At 38.9% G+C, this 17,847-nt stretch overlaps 1 protein-coding gene across 3 annotated transcripts; it reads left to right on the top strand.

The window, feature by feature from the left end:
* Positions 1 to 2,448: 2,448 nt before the first annotated feature.
* Positions 2,449 to 17,079, top strand: LOC146608179 (poly(rC)-binding protein 3-like). 3 transcript variants are annotated; one of them, XM_085347491.1, is made up of 12 exons: positions 2,449 to 2,523; positions 2,660 to 2,683; positions 2,784 to 2,816; positions 2,907 to 3,023; positions 6,853 to 6,984; positions 7,296 to 7,424; positions 10,445 to 10,519; positions 12,874 to 12,915; positions 14,807 to 14,885; positions 15,385 to 15,437; positions 16,108 to 16,277; positions 17,025 to 17,079. In XM_085347491.1, the coding sequence occupies exons 1-12, from the start codon at positions 2,449 to 2,451 to the stop codon at positions 17,077 to 17,079; spliced, it is 984 nt and encodes a 327-aa protein (XP_085203617.1). The 3 variants fall into 3 exon arrangements, with proteins under 3 accessions (XP_085203617.1, XP_085203614.1, XP_085203615.1); XM_085347488.1 differs by having other exon boundaries at positions 10,445 to 10,588; positions 15,379 to 15,437; XM_085347489.1 differs by having other exon boundaries at positions 2,784 to 2,855.
* The last annotated feature ends 768 nt before the right edge of the window (positions 17,080 to 17,847 follow it).

Below are 17,847 nucleotides of genomic sequence, written 5' to 3'. Positions count from 1 at the left end.
CTGTCTTTTTCTTGACTGCATTGTCAATCACCAGAATAAATATTCATACTGACTAAAGCAGAGGTTTCTAAAGCGTACTTGGGAAGGTTAACTCGTCTTGTACTTCCTGTCTCTGAATTTGATCTGAAAAAAGGGACATCTCTCTTCTCCCCCCCCCCCCCCCCCCCCTTTTTTTTTCTCTCTCCATCTGCAGTGCGTAACACTTCTATTCCTCTGATTTATTTTAATAGATTTCCTAATAATTCAGGCTCACAAAAATGGCTTTCCCTTCTGGAAAAAAAATTGGATTATCATCATTTAAATCTTGTTATATCAGACAATTCTCCCCGTCAAGATATTCCTGATTTATTTATTAGCAGGCACAGTTTCCAGTTGTGGATTTTAAAAAAAGAAGAAAAAAAAAGAAGAAAGAAATCCTGCAGAGCCACGTTCAGGTACATAGCGCCATCTTGTGCGTGCTCTCATCACTGCGAGTCCTCCCTGAGTCATTACATCACTTGTCAGGCAGAATTAGAGGCGATCTGGCTGAAATGGGCTTGATAAAAATAAATATGGCGCTCGCCGTTTGATGGCTCATCTCGTGACTGCGGAGACATATGCTGACCTACATTTCAACTGCTTTTATTGCATTGGATCAGGAGACCACTTATCCATCCACTTCCATGTCTTCTGTAATATTTGTGGTATTACCGATATATTTAATACCTAAGGGGAGAATAACAAGATGCTCCTCTATTATTTAACCCCTTCTCCCATCTTTGCTTCTGTGTGTGCAGTGGTTACTGGTCATTTTTAAATACAGTTGAGGTATGTGTCACAAAACCTGCACAAAAAAGTTGCAAAATCCAGTTTTTCTTAAAAAAAAAAAAAAGACAAAGCAGCGACATTAAAACCCTGATAATCTTCCTATAACACCTCTAAGACTATTAAAAACACAGGATTGAGCCACACCGTTGCACTGACCTGTTTCTTCATTATTATGAGCAAATACACTGTTGTTTATTTTCACTCAGTCCCACAGAGACTGAGAGTGGATTAATCCACAGCTAAAAATAGTCAACAACAAATCCAGTTTTGTTTTGCTGCTGTTTGAGTGATGGTTGCTATAAACTGCAGTTCACATCCATTTTGTTAAATTACATCTTTCTTTTTCTTTTACGACATTCCCAAATTTAGTAAGAACAAATTAGGCACACAGTCAAGAAAAATACTGAATGTAACCATGTTTGTAGTATTTTTAAATGTACATTTCCAGGTGATTTTACACAGTCTGCATAATGAGCTGGGTCCCAAAGAGAAGCTCTCATGCAGGCCTACATTTTTATAAAAGCATAAGGCAAAGACTGCAAATGTTTACAGCTTTAGACTTGCATGGTTTGGATCCATTAAAAAAAAAAAAAAAGTGCTGCACTGAATCTCTGTCCGACAGCGGCCCCCAGTGGGCCAAGAAGGCACTGCAGTTAGGCTTGTTTTAAATTATGAGTTAATATTTTTAAAAAAGTGTAAAACCACAAAAACTAAGCCATGTCGTTTCGTTATATTATTACTACATATTTATTACTACATATTTAGTTTCTTATTATAGATAGATAGATAGATAGATAGATAGATAGATAGATAGATAGATAGATAGATAGATAGATAGATAGATAGATAGATAGATAGATAGAGATATATAATTCTGAGGATTATTTTTAATTTCTCTGACCTGTTATTGGCACAGAAAGAGTTAAAACTCCTCAGAGGACCGTAAAAGGATGATAAGTACAAAAATATAGTACAATGTAATGTTTAATTTAAAGGAATTTCACATATCAAATTCATTACAGATGTTAAATTTTTCACAGTAAAGGTCAAAGGCTGGATAAAAGTTACCTCCACAACTAAAAAAACATCATTTCCATCTTACAAATATTAGAATAATGTAGTGTATCAACCACAGTTTGTATTTACGGAGTATTGTGGTTTTAAATAACTGACTGCTGTAAATCTTGTTTGTTCACTGTGGATGTAAGAGCCCAACAAAGGATACATGTTTACAGCTATAAACTCTACGTGCAGCACATCAGTATTAAAACCACGTTAAACATGAATTGCCCCGTTTAAATAAATAAATACAAATAAAAAATACATTTTTACAGATTTTACGTACTTTTTAAACACACATCAAATTTTAACACAAAAAAGTAGAATTTACTGGCATTTTCTGTTTCTTTTACAGTGTGGGTTGTAGAAAGTGCTCTGATAGGTCAAATTTAAATTAGGGAATGGCTGCCCTACACTAACTGAAGCAGAATAAATTAAAATGAAAGCATCAAGCATTTTTGCATGTCTGCGTTTCTTTTACCTGGCAGGTGACCGGTTGGCTGACTCTACCATCACACTCGCATTGGCCCTCGACTTCCTCTGTCACGTGAGCACGCCCCTTCCTTCACATCCAATCCCAACATGGAGCCCATTAAGGTCCAATCAGAAGGTGGACTGAATGTGACCCTCACCATCAGGCTGCTGATGCACGGCAAGGTACAAACACACGAATTCAAACTTGTCTTTTCTTGTTCTGCTTCTGCTTCCAATTATCTGTAAAAAGAGCAAAGAAAACAAAGACTAATTTCAAGGAGCCCATGGCATCTAACATTTCTTTCTGTTGTTTCTGCAGGAGGTTGGAAGCATCATAGGAAAGGTATTTATCACAAGCACAACAAGCAGAGCATGTAAAGCATGATAACGCCGGTGGGAAATGCACAAAACATCTCACTGCTCTTTCTCCCCTTTGCTTTCAGAAAGGAGAGACAGTCAAGAAAATGCGTGAAGACGTAAGAAGAATTTTTCTCAAACTCTTGTTAATTATTTTTGTCCTATAATCACGTATTTAATGCTTTTTTGCTCTCTCTTTCACTCTAAAGAGCGGCGCCCGTATCAACATCTCAGAGGGGAACTGCCCTGAACGGATAGTCACCATCACCGGGCCAACAGATGCCATTTTCAAGGCCTTTGCCATGATAGCCTACAAGTTTGAAGAGGTACCGTTCATTATTTTACACCACAAAGAATCTGTTTTTAAAACAACAATAAACTTGGTATTATTTAAGCACTGATTTCAAATCAAATTTGAACCATTTTCCTCTATAAGATTTTTTTAAAATGGCACATTTTAAAAGAAAAATTAGCAAATGTAGCAACATTTTTACTTTAACATCTTAGTGGTTGCATTCAAGAATCTTACAACTGTATGTAAAGTAATGGCGTAAAGGCTTTATGTGCATTTGAGTGCGACCGTACTTATGAGAGAATCCAGCACCACAGGCCGGCTTTAGCACCTGCACTGACTCATTTCCAGGTGGAATACAAAGCAGCTTTGGCCCTGATATGTAGGACAGAAATGTGCTGATCTAACCTTGCAACACCCTCTGAAAATGGGCCAGTGCTGTGTTTTGATTTGGGTGCCATATCAGCATACTTTCAGCCCGACCGAGCCAAGTGTCTCCATAATACAATAGATAGACTCAACCACTTATTATTCAGGCGCTGCACACAAGTGCAGCTTTAAGTAAGTGTGGAGATTTCAGGGTCAGGTGTCGTACTACGACGCAAACACAAGTCACTTGATTTTGTTTAACTCTGCAACTCAGCTACACTCACATATTAGTGTAGTCAAGGTGTTATCGATTATGCCTGAATTCACTGTTTAGTAAGTGTGAAGCTACGCACATGCAACGCTTACCAAATTATTAGAACCCCACCCCATGTAAGGTTTATGTCCCTGTAAGGGTTAATTCACCAGCATGTGCAGGCTCTTTAATTTAAATTATAGTTTTAATGCTAAAAATAAGAATTTTCATCACTCTTAATCAATTATCCATGAATGGAGTCCATTTACAAAAAAAGGTGAAAAAAGGCAAAGCACATTTTTAAAAAAAATATTACAGTCTTTGCTCAATAATGATACGTTTAGTTTTAAACGCGTTTTTGACAGATTTCTGAAATATTTATCTTTTCCTCCTTTAATGACAGGTGGTAGTAATCACTGTACTTTGTACTTTTACAACCCCCATTAAAATAAATGTTGTGTTTGCTCTGTGTACTATAGGTGAACAGGGACTACAGAATGTTAATCATTTAAATGCTCTATTTAAGTGAAAATATTTCACGGACTGCATATTAAATTGGCAAACTGAGAAGCTTTTTATTTTTTATTTTTTAGGAATCATGGATGTCACGCTCTCTAGATAAGAAGATCTGTATTGTTATCAATGATAAGTTTAAAAGCCAGAATCTGTGATGCTAATTGAGTGTTGTGCCTGCAACAATGCAATTTATATGCATTTATACAGGGCTTTACTCAAAGCACTATTATGCAGAACTTTGTTCACAGCTAGCTTGTGGGAAATACATGTAGGCACAGGAAGATCATCTACTCCACACAGAAAGGCTCCAGCCAGGTGAGGCTTGAAACTGCTGCCAGCGGACGTGGTATTAGCATGCAGCACATCTGTGAAGGCCCCATTAATGCTAAACAAAGCACACAGGTTTTAGAGCAACGCTGCCAGCCAGACAAAGTGTTTTTCACCGACGTTGTTGCTTATTTCAGCAAGAATATGCAAAACAACAATCGCATATCCCAGCAGCAGATCTTCATAGAACTTTTCAAAGTTGCAGAAATTTGACTTCTCAATGCCAAAACACTTGAAGTCTGGTACAGTGGTCCCTCGCTATAACCCGGTTCACTTTTCGTGGTCTTGCTGTTTCGTGGATTTTTTTGTGCAATTTTCCATGTTTTGTTTTTGTTTTTGTTTTTTTACGGCACATTGTGTTCTGCGTCCTGATTGGCTGTAGACCATTGTGCAGTGTCTCCTGTACAGTACAGAATGCGTTCGGCTTGTCAAATTTACATAAATCTTCTATCGCTAGCAGTGTGACTCTGAAGTGCTGTACTGTATGTTTGTAAGTTTTCTCCCCAACAAACACAACAAACACAACAATGTCGACGAAACGTTTTGCACCGTCAAAGGAAGCCACGGGTGCTTTGGTTTCATTCTATAATACTGGACTTATTTTTCTACGAAGGTTTGAACTTTGAGAGTGTGTAAACAAAAGAGAAAAGTGTGAAAATGTTCATGCCTGTCTGAGAAAAGTGTATAAAGCTTGTAGTGAGGGGTTTTACAGCCTTAAAACGTCTATAATAATTGTAAGAAATAAAGTTGGCGACTTCGCGGATTTCACCTATCGCAGGTTATTTTTGGAACGTAACTCCCGCAATAAACAAGGGACCACTGTATCATTAAAAGCCCCTACCTTCACCCTTTCACCTTTTTTTCTCCTCAAAAGAAGTCATATGCACATGATTTGGACATGCATTTGCCCATTAAACTTGTAAAAATCCTGCATCTGTCACGGCGGGGTGCGCCGATGTGTGCGGAAACAGGACCCAAAAGCAGATGATGACGAGGAATAGTAATGATTAACAGAAAAGTGAACCTTTATTGCGATGACGACAGGAAATGAACCAAGAGACCAAAGCAAACAGGCAAAACACTAAGAAACAAAACACTAAGCTGGCAAAACACTAAGAAACAAAACACTAAAGGTACTAAGACCAAAAACTATAACTATGATTGAGGTGGAAAATAAACAGGCTAAGACTATGAATGTAACTCTGGTGAGATAAACAGACGAACTGACAATGGCATGAAGAAAACAAAAGGCTTAAATACAGACATGAGGTGATCAGGGGAAGTGGCGACACATGGGGGAAAACAGCTGACAGACATAAACCTAATGACAGGACCAGGAGAGGAAAGCTAAATACAATGAACAAAGAACACATGACATTGTCAGAATAAAACAGGAAATGACAACACAACTTAACAGACCTAATACGTGATGAAATAAATAGAAAACCCCAAAACATAGAAAACCCAGGAACAATAACTGCCTAAACTAAAGGCAAATAGGAAATGACACAAACTAATAACATATCAAAAAATACAAAGAAAACTCAGAGTGCTGGGTCGGAGACCCAGCCTGTGACAGCAACCACAGCTGTCTCTGCCACAAGGGCATAATGGTGCATGTTAATTATGCTATTACATAATAAACCGGGGTAATACACGAGATCATGACGGCAGAAATAAAACAATCGAGACTTCCATGTGTGGCAATCATACATTTACATGGTTCTATGATAAACTCTTTTTCAGTTTCCTTTACTTGATAAACAACTTGGAGTTAATTTTAGCTAAATGCAAAGGACGAGCTTTCTCTTGCAATAACTAGACTTAATTATATTTCTTGAAATAGGATTTTTGGACAGTGTATCAGGATTTTATGCTTCAGTGGCACTGATTTATTTAAGTAAACTCTCTTACGGCTCTGGCAGCCAAATTTGCCTTTTTGCACTGTCATCTCAACAGGATACCTTCTGTTAGTGCTTCATTATTAAATAGGATCATATTAATAATACTGCTTTGGTCAGTTTCTACTGCTGTACACTGGCTGTACAGTACCTTATAAAATAGATTAGGTGGAAAATATTATAATTATAGCCAACAGATAAAATGGTCAATTTTAAAGTAGCATCATACTGAAATACAGAGGCTTTAACCCTGTTTATTAGAACAATATTAATAAAAGCAGCAACTTAAAAGTATGAAGAGATGTTATTGCCAAAAAGTAAACATCATTCTAGCTTTTTAAAGGTCATTTTGTGCCGAAGCAAAGAGTTTTCTCAAAGCGCTGATGGTGAGTTAAGAACCATGAAGGTAGATTTATTACAAAGCCTCCACTTCACAGACAGAAAAACACTATGAAAGTCATCGCATCTGACAAAATGTGGCCTTTCCTCGCCCGCAGGATATTATCAACTCCATGAGCAACAGCCCAGCCACCAGCAAACCCCCCGTAACCCTGAGGCTCGTCGTCCCAGCCAGCCAGTGTGGATCCCTCATCGGCAAAGGAGGCTCCAAAATCAAAGAAATGAGAGAGGTGGCGGCACATTTTTCATCCTAACGATGTCCATAAACATAAAATCAATCATGTTTTTTAAAATAATGACACTGCCAGAGGATATGCTTATATTTATCCCTCATATAGCTCCCATGTAAGCTTCCCAAATCCCACATTTCTGGTTCATGTAGTTTCCATTTAAGTGTTCAGTCTTGCAAAATACCCGGTGTGCACTGCTCCAAGAGCTCATTTTGCTCTCCCATATCGGTTTCTGCTCAGTTTGAAGGGATGCAGGCTCATGTAATGAGATGATATTAATTTTTTAAAAAATGTTTCTTTCTTGCCTCCAGTCCACAGGAGCTCAGGTCCAGGTGGCAGGAGACATGCTCCCCAACTCCACTGAGAGAGCGGTGACAATCTCAGGGGCCCCCGAGGCCATCATCCAGTGTGTCAAACAGATATGTGTGGTGTTGCTCGAGGTACGGTGAGGGGGGTGGGGTGGCCACACAGGGGACATGAAAGAAATGTTATGTAGCTGAAAATTAGTTTGATACGGAGAATTCAGAGGCTTGACTACACTTTTTAAAGTAATTTACTCCTAGAGTTTCTGCTGTATCCAAAGATTTGTTTCTAAATGTAATTTTTCACATTTAATGTATCCGCATGTTTTTATATTGTTTATGTTTGCAAGTCTGGATTATTAACATTACTGCACTGCTGCAGACACATTTCTTTGCCTTTTAGATGGCAAATGCGACACCAAGTACTCAGTACATGACGCCAGAGACGTGCAAATGTCCTGCACTGACTTAATGTTTGCACAGTCGGGAGGAAAGCAGGTTTCCATAGGTCGAAAACAGCAGCCTTAAGACCTCGTGTGTGGACTTTTGGGTGATTTTTGTTTACAGATAACGAACTGACACATCTGTAAATAGGTTCAGGCCATAAGCTGTACATAAAAGATGTACACAGTCATCATAAAGAAACTCTTTGTTTTTGTGAACTCCTATTCTGAAGCCTCAAATTTGGGGTGTAGTGCCAATTTGTGAACTAATGCTAATTAGCTGGGTTATTACAGTTCATACAAAGACCGGGGACTTAAATATGGATAGCTTTAAATAAATGCTAACTTGAGGATAAAACACTAAAATTTCACTCAGGAAAAACTGAAGTACAGACTTCCTCCAAACCAGAAAATAAACCACACAGCAATCTAGTAATACCACAGTCACAATGGAAAGGTTTACTTCACTTGAATTGTATGGTAAAGCCGACAGTGAAGAAACCTTATAGAGCTCAACAGTGAGCTTCCAAAAATCCCATTCCCATTCATATTGTTCATAGGGATTTCGATTATTACCATAATGCTGTGAGTCAACTTACTACAACCTGCGACACTGTGAAACGATGATAATCTCTCCTTTAGAAACCATAACTCGGCATTACACCTATAGTCCATAAATACAGGATTTTTAAGGCCAATACCAGTAGTGATATTGATACCAGTACCAATGCCGATACTGTATTTGGTAGAAACCCAGTATATTGGACAATAAATTTTCTTTCACAGATATGAAACTCAAACAGAGTTACGAAGTTATGTGTCGTTATTTATGAATCCTTACTGAGATAATATGACAGTATAGTTCAAAAGTTACCATGCGTCATTGTCACAACAAGTCATGAATTATTATGCTTGGTCTGATTCTGCTCGTCAGCTGGTTGATCTCTTTGTGGTGTTCCAAACATGTGTTGCCAAGAGGGAAGTTGTGGAGTGCCCTCTGGTGGACAAACTATGCAACAGCAACACTCATAACAGAGCTGAAGGGTGTTTCTCCCATCTGTTCTGTATAGGCCTTTAGAAATGCCAGTACTGACATATGAGATCAACTTTGTTTTAGCAAAAACACAGTTTAGTCGTAACTTTGGGGGGAAAGAATACTCTTCCACTTTCCTGAACTGAAACAGCAATTTCTCTGTTTTGTGAAAGTCACTGTTTAAACCTACGAACATCAGGTTGGTTAGTGAGTGTAAAACTTGCGGTGACTGCAGCCAAGAACTAAGCACCATCAAAAACAATACTACAACCTTACAAACTCTGAAAGCTGTGACAATGAAAAGGAGGAGATTTAGACAGGCTGGAAGCCAATCCCATTTCTAGTGCATTATGGGATAAGTTGTTTCCTAACCCTAAAAAGTAATTATGTACATAGTCTTGTACCTCTGTCTATTTTTATTATTATTATTTTCCTGGGTTTTTTTTTTTTTATCCAAATCTAATTTTCTAATGGTCAGCATGGCTTTACAGTGGTCATGGCTTAGATCAAGGCTTAAAACTCTTTATGTAAGGATCTTATGAAACATTAACAGAGAAAGTTCACTCCTGGAACCGGACTTCTTAAAAAAGTGGGCAGTCACTGCTGAGCTCAATCGATCACTATCTCACATTTACCCCTTATTACAAGTCAAGTGTTAAAATCCCACCCAACCTCAGTTTTAGAGTCAGCCTAAAGATATTACAATTACAGATTTAATTTTTATAGCCATGAAGTGTAGTTTATTAAATCCAAGATTAAACTCAGGATTGTGTTTAAGCTAGTTTGGATCACTGAAAGCTTTAACTTATGATATTTATATCATCTTCTAATGAAGGTGGATGTTGGTGCAAACTTTCACAGCAATCTGTCTCATAGTTGCTGAGATAATTAAGTGTTGGACTTACCTGTGAACAGCATAAATAGCATTAACCCTTTCACGCACAGTGGTCACTACAGTGGACAGCTATTCAAAGACTGTTTTCTTGTATTTGTGTCAGTGTGTACTTACACATTAACCACTACACTGGACACTGATGTGTCATCCTGATTGAGGTTGTCATAATTCATGCATGACAGGGTTAAAGCCTGATGTATCAGTAAGAAAAATTCACCCAAAAGATCAAAGCAGGAGGCATATATTTGATGTTTTTGACAAAAGTATTGTTACCTTCTTGTAATTCTGTGTCGAAAATGGAAAAAAAAATGCTTTGGATCAAAGGGCTACACGGTATTTAGGTGTCTCTCTTTTTCTTGCACCATTAATTTGAACTATCTGCACAGCCAGTTCTCCATTGGGCCTTCATGATGGCACCAGCCATGGATACTAGGACATTTGTGACATGACTGTAAGTCTCTAGACTTAAGAAAAACAAAAGTTAAATAACAATATGTTGAGTCATCATTATCCAGTTGAAAGTGGTGTTCCAGGTAAATCCAAGTTTAGTTGTGCACTGAACCACGATTTGGACATGTAATGTCAGCATGAACGCACAGTGAAGAGCACTTTTTGTGTGGGTGTCCACAGGTTGTCTTCCCTAAGGCACTCTCCCTTCTGGTCTCACTTTATGCAACTTCTTTCTTTCTCTCTCTCTATTATTTTCTGTCTTCCCGTTCTAACACTCTCTCCACATCCCGCCCCTTCTTCTTCTTCCCCCCACTCTCTCCTCCTTTGCTCTCCTCAGTCCCCACCGAAAGGTGCCACCATCCCCTACCGCCCCAAGCCTGCCTCCACCCCTGTCATTTTTTCAGGTGGCCAGGTAAGAGCAGACCCACTGGGGGCGTCCACAGCCAACCTCAGCCTCTTACTGCAGCACCAGCCACTGCCTGTTAGTGTCGCACCAGGTTTTACTCACTTTTCCTCCCTTCCTCACTCCCCTCACCCACCCAAATCCCAACTAGCATGAAACCCTCACTGCTTTTATTTGTTTTAAAACTGTCATCCATCACCCCCAGCCACTCGAACCAGAACTGAGATCAATTGCGTTCAGCTCATCTGAGTCAGAGGATCCATCAGGTGACTTACCTTTTATTTAGTGAAAATGGATGCTGGTGCTTCTAGATGAAAATACTCTGCTTAAAAGTCTAAAAGAAAATCAGGAAAAACAAATGTTAAGCTTGATGAAGCTTGGGGAAATTAAACTTTACTCTAAAGCCTAAAACAGTAACCAAGTGACCAAGACAGGAAAAATCCTCTAGAGTAGATACTCTTGGAAACACAGCTTTTTCTTAGTTTGGAACCAACAGCAGTAAAAATACACAAATATACTACTGTAATTCTACTTCAGCCATAAACAGACATAGGGCGTAAAGGAGCTCATAGCAACAGAGCCAGCCACAATGGGGAGGCTCACAGGAGCAAGGTGTGTTGCTATATAAGGTGGTCTGCAGGGGAAGGGAAACTCAGTGGCAGCAGCTAGTGGATAGGAGTAGTATGGCAGGACAACAAATGAAGCAGCAGCTTATATTAATTATATTTTATTCATTTCAAAGTACAATTTTTTATTTTTGGACTCTAATAGAGCAGCTTTGTATGATTCACAGTTAAAAATAATCCCAGTTTATCTTATACTGAGACACGTGCAGCTCCTTTCCTTTTATGGAAATCCATTGGTCAAGCAAGCTATCTTGTGATTGGCCACTCCTCATTAAAAAACAGTAGGGTGGGGCTTCTCTGCTCAGAGGCGGCTAATGGAAAGCAAGTTTTTTTGTTTTTAGAGTAATCCAAAAACTGCTTTTGAGCTGTAGGTTTTGGCTACAAGTGAGGTGTGTCTGGCTCACTTGTAGAGTGCTAAACACATTTTTAGATCATCTATAACAAAAGGAAGAAAACACCAATAATTTAGAAATCTGTCTGTTTAAAGCAAAAAAAATTTATATTGATATTTGTTAATAGTATTATTATTATTAAGACACACGCGCACAAACACAGGTCTTGCTTTTCTTTACTTTAGCTCCAATTAACTAGAGCTTATTTTTTACTATAGGCTATGTTCCCCTCAGCTTTGCTGATCAGTAGGTTGGAGGCTTTCTATCCTCTGCTATAACAGGACAATGGTGAAAACACCCAGCAAATGGCCTGGGGCAGATTCACACCTGTGCCTCTGCAACAGCCTTAGGTATATGAATCACTTGAGAAACACTGTGAGTTAAACTGGCACCCCTGCTTGGTGGTTACATCAATTATAAAACAGGGCAAAACTGTGAAGGAAAAATCTTCAGAGTCATCTAAATTAATAAATATTCACATCCAAAAAGCTTGAATTTGTGGAAACTTGGCTATATTTATATTCAGCTGTGCAAATTACTGCTGGTTGACAAGTCTATGAATAAAAAAACTGCTTCAGCTCTATGTTATTCAGGTCAGGTTTGAGTCAAAAGATTCAATACTTCCCTTTAATTACCTTTAAGAGTGGAAAAACTTAATACAGGAACCCATAACAGGAGTCCGGAGGCAGATTTTTAATTAAAATATTCAGTTATTCAAATAGTTGCAGGCAAAGTTCTTGTGGATTGACTAACTGATTAATCACTTTAACTACATTCCTGTATAGCATCTATAATTTGTTTGTTTGTTTTTAGATTTTAGTGGTTGACGTCAGACTATTGAGAAAGGCAGTAAAATATCTAAAGCAGAAGCCACAGACTTGGTGTGTTTTTATTCTTATATTAAAAATCAGGTTTGTATCTTGTGGGATAAAATTCAATTTTGCTCAGTTCTGACCTCTGTGGCTCTTATAAACCACATGTCCAATAGGACACGACACCTTACTCCCCTCAGGGTCGCTCCTCTGGTTTACTCCACACCCTCCCAATCACCTTCCTGCTGTCTGATTTGTCCCTTTTTTATTTAGTTCAACTGGATTTGATTGATGAATTGTAGGAGAACTTGACAGGAAATCTGTAATGCATGTCTTACATGTAATATGACTCATGAGATATAAAAAAACATTTAAGTCTATGTTGTCCTTGAGCTGTAGAAATGTCGACAGTTCATTTTTTTCTTGATTTATATTTTGTTTCAGTCCACTTTTGTTTATTTAGCTTTTCAGAACTTATTGAATAATGTGTCTTGTGGGATCATAACAGTGAGCTCTTCTCCTCATGTTTGCAGGCGTATACCATTCAAGGACAGTATGCCATCCCACATCCAGATGTGAGTGCCCCACGAGGCAGTCAACCTTGCACCCTCTATAACTCTGTCTCGCTGCATCCAGATTTTCTTACTTTCTTTCCACCCTTATTAATATTAATTGTTAATATTAATACAGCTTTTATTCTGATATGTTATTTCCTATGTTTCTAACTTTTCTTATTCTTGCCTCTGTGCCCTCTGATTGGCATTAAACCTCATGGGGCTTGGCCTGAAGAAGTTATCAGATTAGTCTTGAAGTTCTTGATGGACTTCAGATCGGCTCCTGACCTCCACTCCATTTCTTTTTACAATTTAATTTTAATTAAACTAACTAACTTTAATTAAACTTTCCATTTGTTGGCATCTTCAAACAAGCTCAAGACGAAGAAGAGGAAAAATGCTGTTTTTGCAAGTAGAAAGGAAACTGTATGGAATCCCAAAATGAGGAATTTTCATTGATTAAAACGGCTGCTTTGATGGTAAAGATGACTTTGAATACAAGAAGGTTTTGAAACTCTCAGTGTTCAACTCACCTCCAATTTGAGTTATTTATCTTAAAGATAATCCCCTGTGGGCAAGCACTTGGTGAGAGTGGGAGGAAAAAGCTCCCTTTTAAAAGGAAGAAACCTCCAGCAGATTCAGGTTCAAGGAGCAGCAGCCATCTGTCATGACCAGTTGGTGGTAAACATTCAAAATGTAAAGTTACAGCTGTTAGAAAATGTAAACTCATGAGCATGATTGATTTACTGACAGGTGATATTAGGCATTAGGGGAAGGTGACATCAGGGGATTACATTGGCAAACATCCACCCATCCATCCACTATCCTCGACTATCTAAAGTTGGATCACAGTTACCTATGCAGCCTATTCCAGATATCCATTTACTGGCAACGCATTACAGGAGGTATCCAGGAGTCATCCTAACAAGATCCCCAACTCAGCTGGTTGGTTGTTCGCTTGTGGACATTCAAGGCTTCAGTTGCCTAGATAATCCTCTAATGTTGTTACCACCAGGTCATATCTCAAAGGTATTTTTCTCTCTCATTGCTTGTAGCTTTAATCACTCACTTGGAAGTTGAGAAAAGCTTATCCCAGGTCCTGTCCACTTCGCGTCACCAGTAGTGTCGTTGGCAGGTGCTTGAAGTCGTGGAATGTCATTCAAATTCTGCAGTTTCTGCTCAGCAAGTTGCTGCAAATCACTTTCAGTTTGTATGGCTTTAAGTGATAGTCACTAGTTTCATAATTTCATACCCTCTTTTGCTCTCCACACAGACTGTTTATCTGCATTCAAACAACACCTGCTTTAAAAAAAAAAGGCAAATAAAAATCAGACAAGAAGCACATTACATATGGCAACCAGAATGCTTCTGCTACTAAAACTCTCATCTGTGGTCACCAGATTCTGAATGTGAACCTGTGCAGAGTGATTGATTGATTGCAGAGTTCTATTCTAGAAATGCAGAGTTTCAAGAGTTTAGTTTAACAACTGCAAAGGTCTATTTCAGAACTGCAGCAATTATTTTAGCAAGTGCAGGATTCCAGGCCAGAACAGCACAGTGACATTTTATTCCCTAAACTGCAGTTTCAACATAGACTGTTCCATGTGTAGCAACAGTAACAATGAGGGGCGGGGCTTATGAAATCCTCCCAAATGCTCCAATCTCAGGCCAAGTCCTTCATGAGGTTCTCCTCTTCTTCTTCTGTCTTTCTTTCATGGTCTCTCTCTTTTCTTTCTGTCTTTGTCCTTCACCTGTCAGTGTTGTTACTTCTCCTCAGATCCTTACTTTACTCTTGTAGCATTTCGGACTGACCTTTGTGCGTGCGTGTATGTGTCTGGTGAGCGTGTGCGTGTCAGAGTGCGTTTTTAACGATGACCTCATAGCTCTGCTGTCCTCCTCCTCCCCCCCTCAGCAGTTGAGCAAGCTCCACCAGTTGGCTATGCAGCAAACCCCCTTTACCCCCCTCGGACAGACCACCCCTGCCTTCCCCGGTACGTACCCACCTACACAATGACCCTCTTCACCAAAGATCCTTCTCTCATTTTTACCTGTAGAGACGAACACATTCTCTTCCTCCTTTTTTTCTCTTTCTCTTCTTTTCCTGTCTCTGTCCTTTCTTTCTTCTTCTCGTTGTTCTCCTCCTAATGGTCTCTGTGGTTCACTGCCATTGACATGGCCTGCTGGTGGTCTGCTCTTGTTGATGTTGAGGCTTCTTTTGTTTTTTGTTTTTCCCTTAGTTTCCTTATTGTATAGAATTGCAGTTGTCTTGGATTTTTCTTCTTCAAAAGTTAGAACTCAAATTTGTGTATTGCATAGGCTCTGCATAGGGCTGAGCCACATTCCCAGTGACATGCGTTTGCTGCTGGTTTATAGATAACATAGTATTTTATAGTAGATAATCGCAGTTTGCCTCCTTAACGTGCCAAACTGTACTTTATGTCCTTTCCCTTTCCTCCACTCTTTCTGTCTGCTTCCTGTGTTCAGCAGCAGGTCTGGATGCCAGTAACCAGGCCAGTACTCATGAACTCACCATTCCCAATGATGTGAGTACATTTGTCATGATATGCAGACACCCGACAATGCGCTTTCACTCACCATTCGTCACTTTCATTTTTTCCTGACGAAAAGGTTTAACGAAACTTGCAAACAGCAGTGGTTTAAAATGAGACATTTTTCACGAAATCTGACAGAGAATCAGGTTATCCATTATCAGGCTTCAGGCAAGTCAATATTGTGAATGCTGTTGCAGAAATACTGTTGTCTTTTTCAGTCACACTTATTCAGCAGTTTGGGTAATTTGGGCCCACTTTCTGCTGTTTTGTCACTCCCTAAAGCTATAATCGGGGTGAATGCTCAAAACTGCTACAAAGGAATAAATAAAACAACAGAAAGTCTGCATTAAACTGGTAAAACTGGTTATCAAAGCACAAACTCCCAGACATGCTCTGTTTTATCATCTTTTCACATGGCTTCCTGCTGAAGTTTCCAGCTATGCAATGTGACAGCAATTCAACTGCAACAATTATAGACAAAGTGCAGCCAAAGGCAGTTAGCTTTGCAAAGTGAATGTCCTTAATGGAAAAGACTTGTTGGACCTAAATAAGGAGCATCTAAGTTATAGTTGAAAAGCTGTCAAAGACTGGCCAGTACTCACACGCTCCACTGAGAATCAATCAAATGTCTCTTTTATGTCCCATCCTCTTTTCTTCCCAGCTAATAGGCTGCATAATCGGACGCCAGGGAACCAAAATCAACGAGATCCGTCAGATGTCTGGGGCGCAGATCAAAATAGCTAACGCCATGGAAGGGTCATCGGAACGCCAGATTACCATCACAGGGACTCCCGCCAACATCAGCCTGGCCCAGTATCTCATCAATGCAAGGTCAGAGATCAGTGACTGTTTGACTGCAAAAATAGCCCAAACAAAGAGAAAAATGTGAAAAACTTCCTCCTTGTGAACATGGATGATATCTTTTGAATTAGTGCCTAATTAGCTGCTCTCACTTTGTCAAGATTTTGCAAAAGCACTTTTTTCTTCTCTTAATGAGCTCTCAGTGAGTGTTGTTTGTTTATTTTATTCTTTGTTTTTAATTGCCTTTCCATCAATGTTTTGCTTTGTAACATCACATGTTTTACTACCATAACTGTTTAAAATTACATCATAAATAAATAGTAATGTGCAAGAGTTTTGAGCCATCCCCCATTTCTTTATATTTTAAATTGTATATTTAGGCTCTTTGTTTCTAGCAGCCTATCACAAAGGCAAATATTTCTATAACTCAATCTATGAAAAATACCAAAGATAAATATAAAATGGTATTTTAAAACATAAAAATGCATAAAATAGTACTTTTGAGTTACCGAACTTCAAATACATCTGTAAAAATTTTAAAAACTATCTACAGCAGATGAACAATATCTGAAAATCATGTCCTTAAGAAACTGTAAAAAATCCAGTAAACACCTGATACAGGACCTGAGCGATACATTTGGACCTTTAGAAATGGTCTCAGTTGAAGGGTGGCAGTCAATAAGCCATTTTTAAGGAAAGGAAACGGGGAAATGGGGTGAGGTATGCTGAATTACACAAGAACTGGACTGAAAATCATTTCCAATCATTCTCCTTTAGGTTCAGAGACGTGGCGGCTATGTGGACTGACCCAACTTCCATGACCACATCCTGAGATCCCTGACTGGCTCCTCCGTTTGGCCCTTTCCAATGACTGACTACTGCAGACAACCCTGATGAAGCCCTTCGGACTCTGGCTCTGGCTCTCCGAAAACCCTGACCACCTCCCCACCCTGGTTCAAAGCACCTCAGGGAGGATTGGGTGCTCACTTTTGTTTCAGAGAGCCACATTAAATTAACAAAAAAAGAAAAAAAGAAAATGGATAACAAAAAAGAAATTCTCTGTTGCTTAGATTTTTTAGAGAACTGTTGAAGCATGTTGAATGTTTATTAGGAACAACTTGTGTTACTCTTTCTTCTTTTTCTCTCTATCTCTTGCTTTTGCTTTCTCTCTGTCAGTGCTGCGTCATAGAACATCATTTAAAAGTAAAAAAAAAGTACTAGTAAAAGACTGAACGTTTTTTGTAGGACATAGTTATTTGCATATAACAGCTGCTCAGTGATGCTATCGGTAGAGTGCGTGGTGGGATGTAGCCAAATTATCAAATTTTGATAATGTATTTCTGAAAAGACAAAAAAATTGGACTGTTCTGCTTTTGTCCTAATTTGCATCTCTGTCGAATCTCTACCCATGACTCTTTGCTGCATCACATGACCCTTTCAAGCCAATGGTATCACTCCTAGAGCCTCCCTTCTCATGTTAATTTCCTAGGTTTGCATTATATTGCATGTTTTCAGTGTTGTATTGTCGCGTATTTCAGTAAGCCTGTTCCGTGTACTTCAGATGTTATTATTATATCTTTGTTTTCCTGTTCTTTTCCGC

The sequence above is a fragment of the Diplotaxodon limnothrissa genome, linkage group LG23 (assembly GCF_057381915.1).
Source record: "Diplotaxodon limnothrissa isolate DT_005_m linkage group LG23, D_limnothrissa_male_GT1.1, whole genome shotgun sequence".
Taxonomy (NCBI): Eukaryota; Metazoa; Chordata; class Actinopteri; order Cichliformes; family Cichlidae; genus Diplotaxodon; species Diplotaxodon limnothrissa.
The sequence above is the reverse complement of the archived record's forward strand: the minus strand, read 5'-3'. Positions and strand labels throughout refer to the sequence as shown.

Excerpts from the sequence above, each read along its gene's own strand:
- LOC146608179 (XM_085347488.1), top strand. The coding sequence starts at position 2,449 with ATGGAGCCCATTAAGGTCCAATCAGAAGGTGGACTGAATGTGACCCTC. Across the intron at positions 2,524-2,659 it reads GGCTGCTGATGCACGGCAAG|GAGGTTGGAAGCATCATAGG; the intron begins GTACAAACACAC and ends TTGTTTCTGCAG. Across the intron at positions 12,916-14,806 it reads ATGCCATCCCACATCCAGAT|CAGTTGAGCAAGCTCCACCA; the intron begins GTGAGTGCCCCA and ends TCCCCCCCTCAG.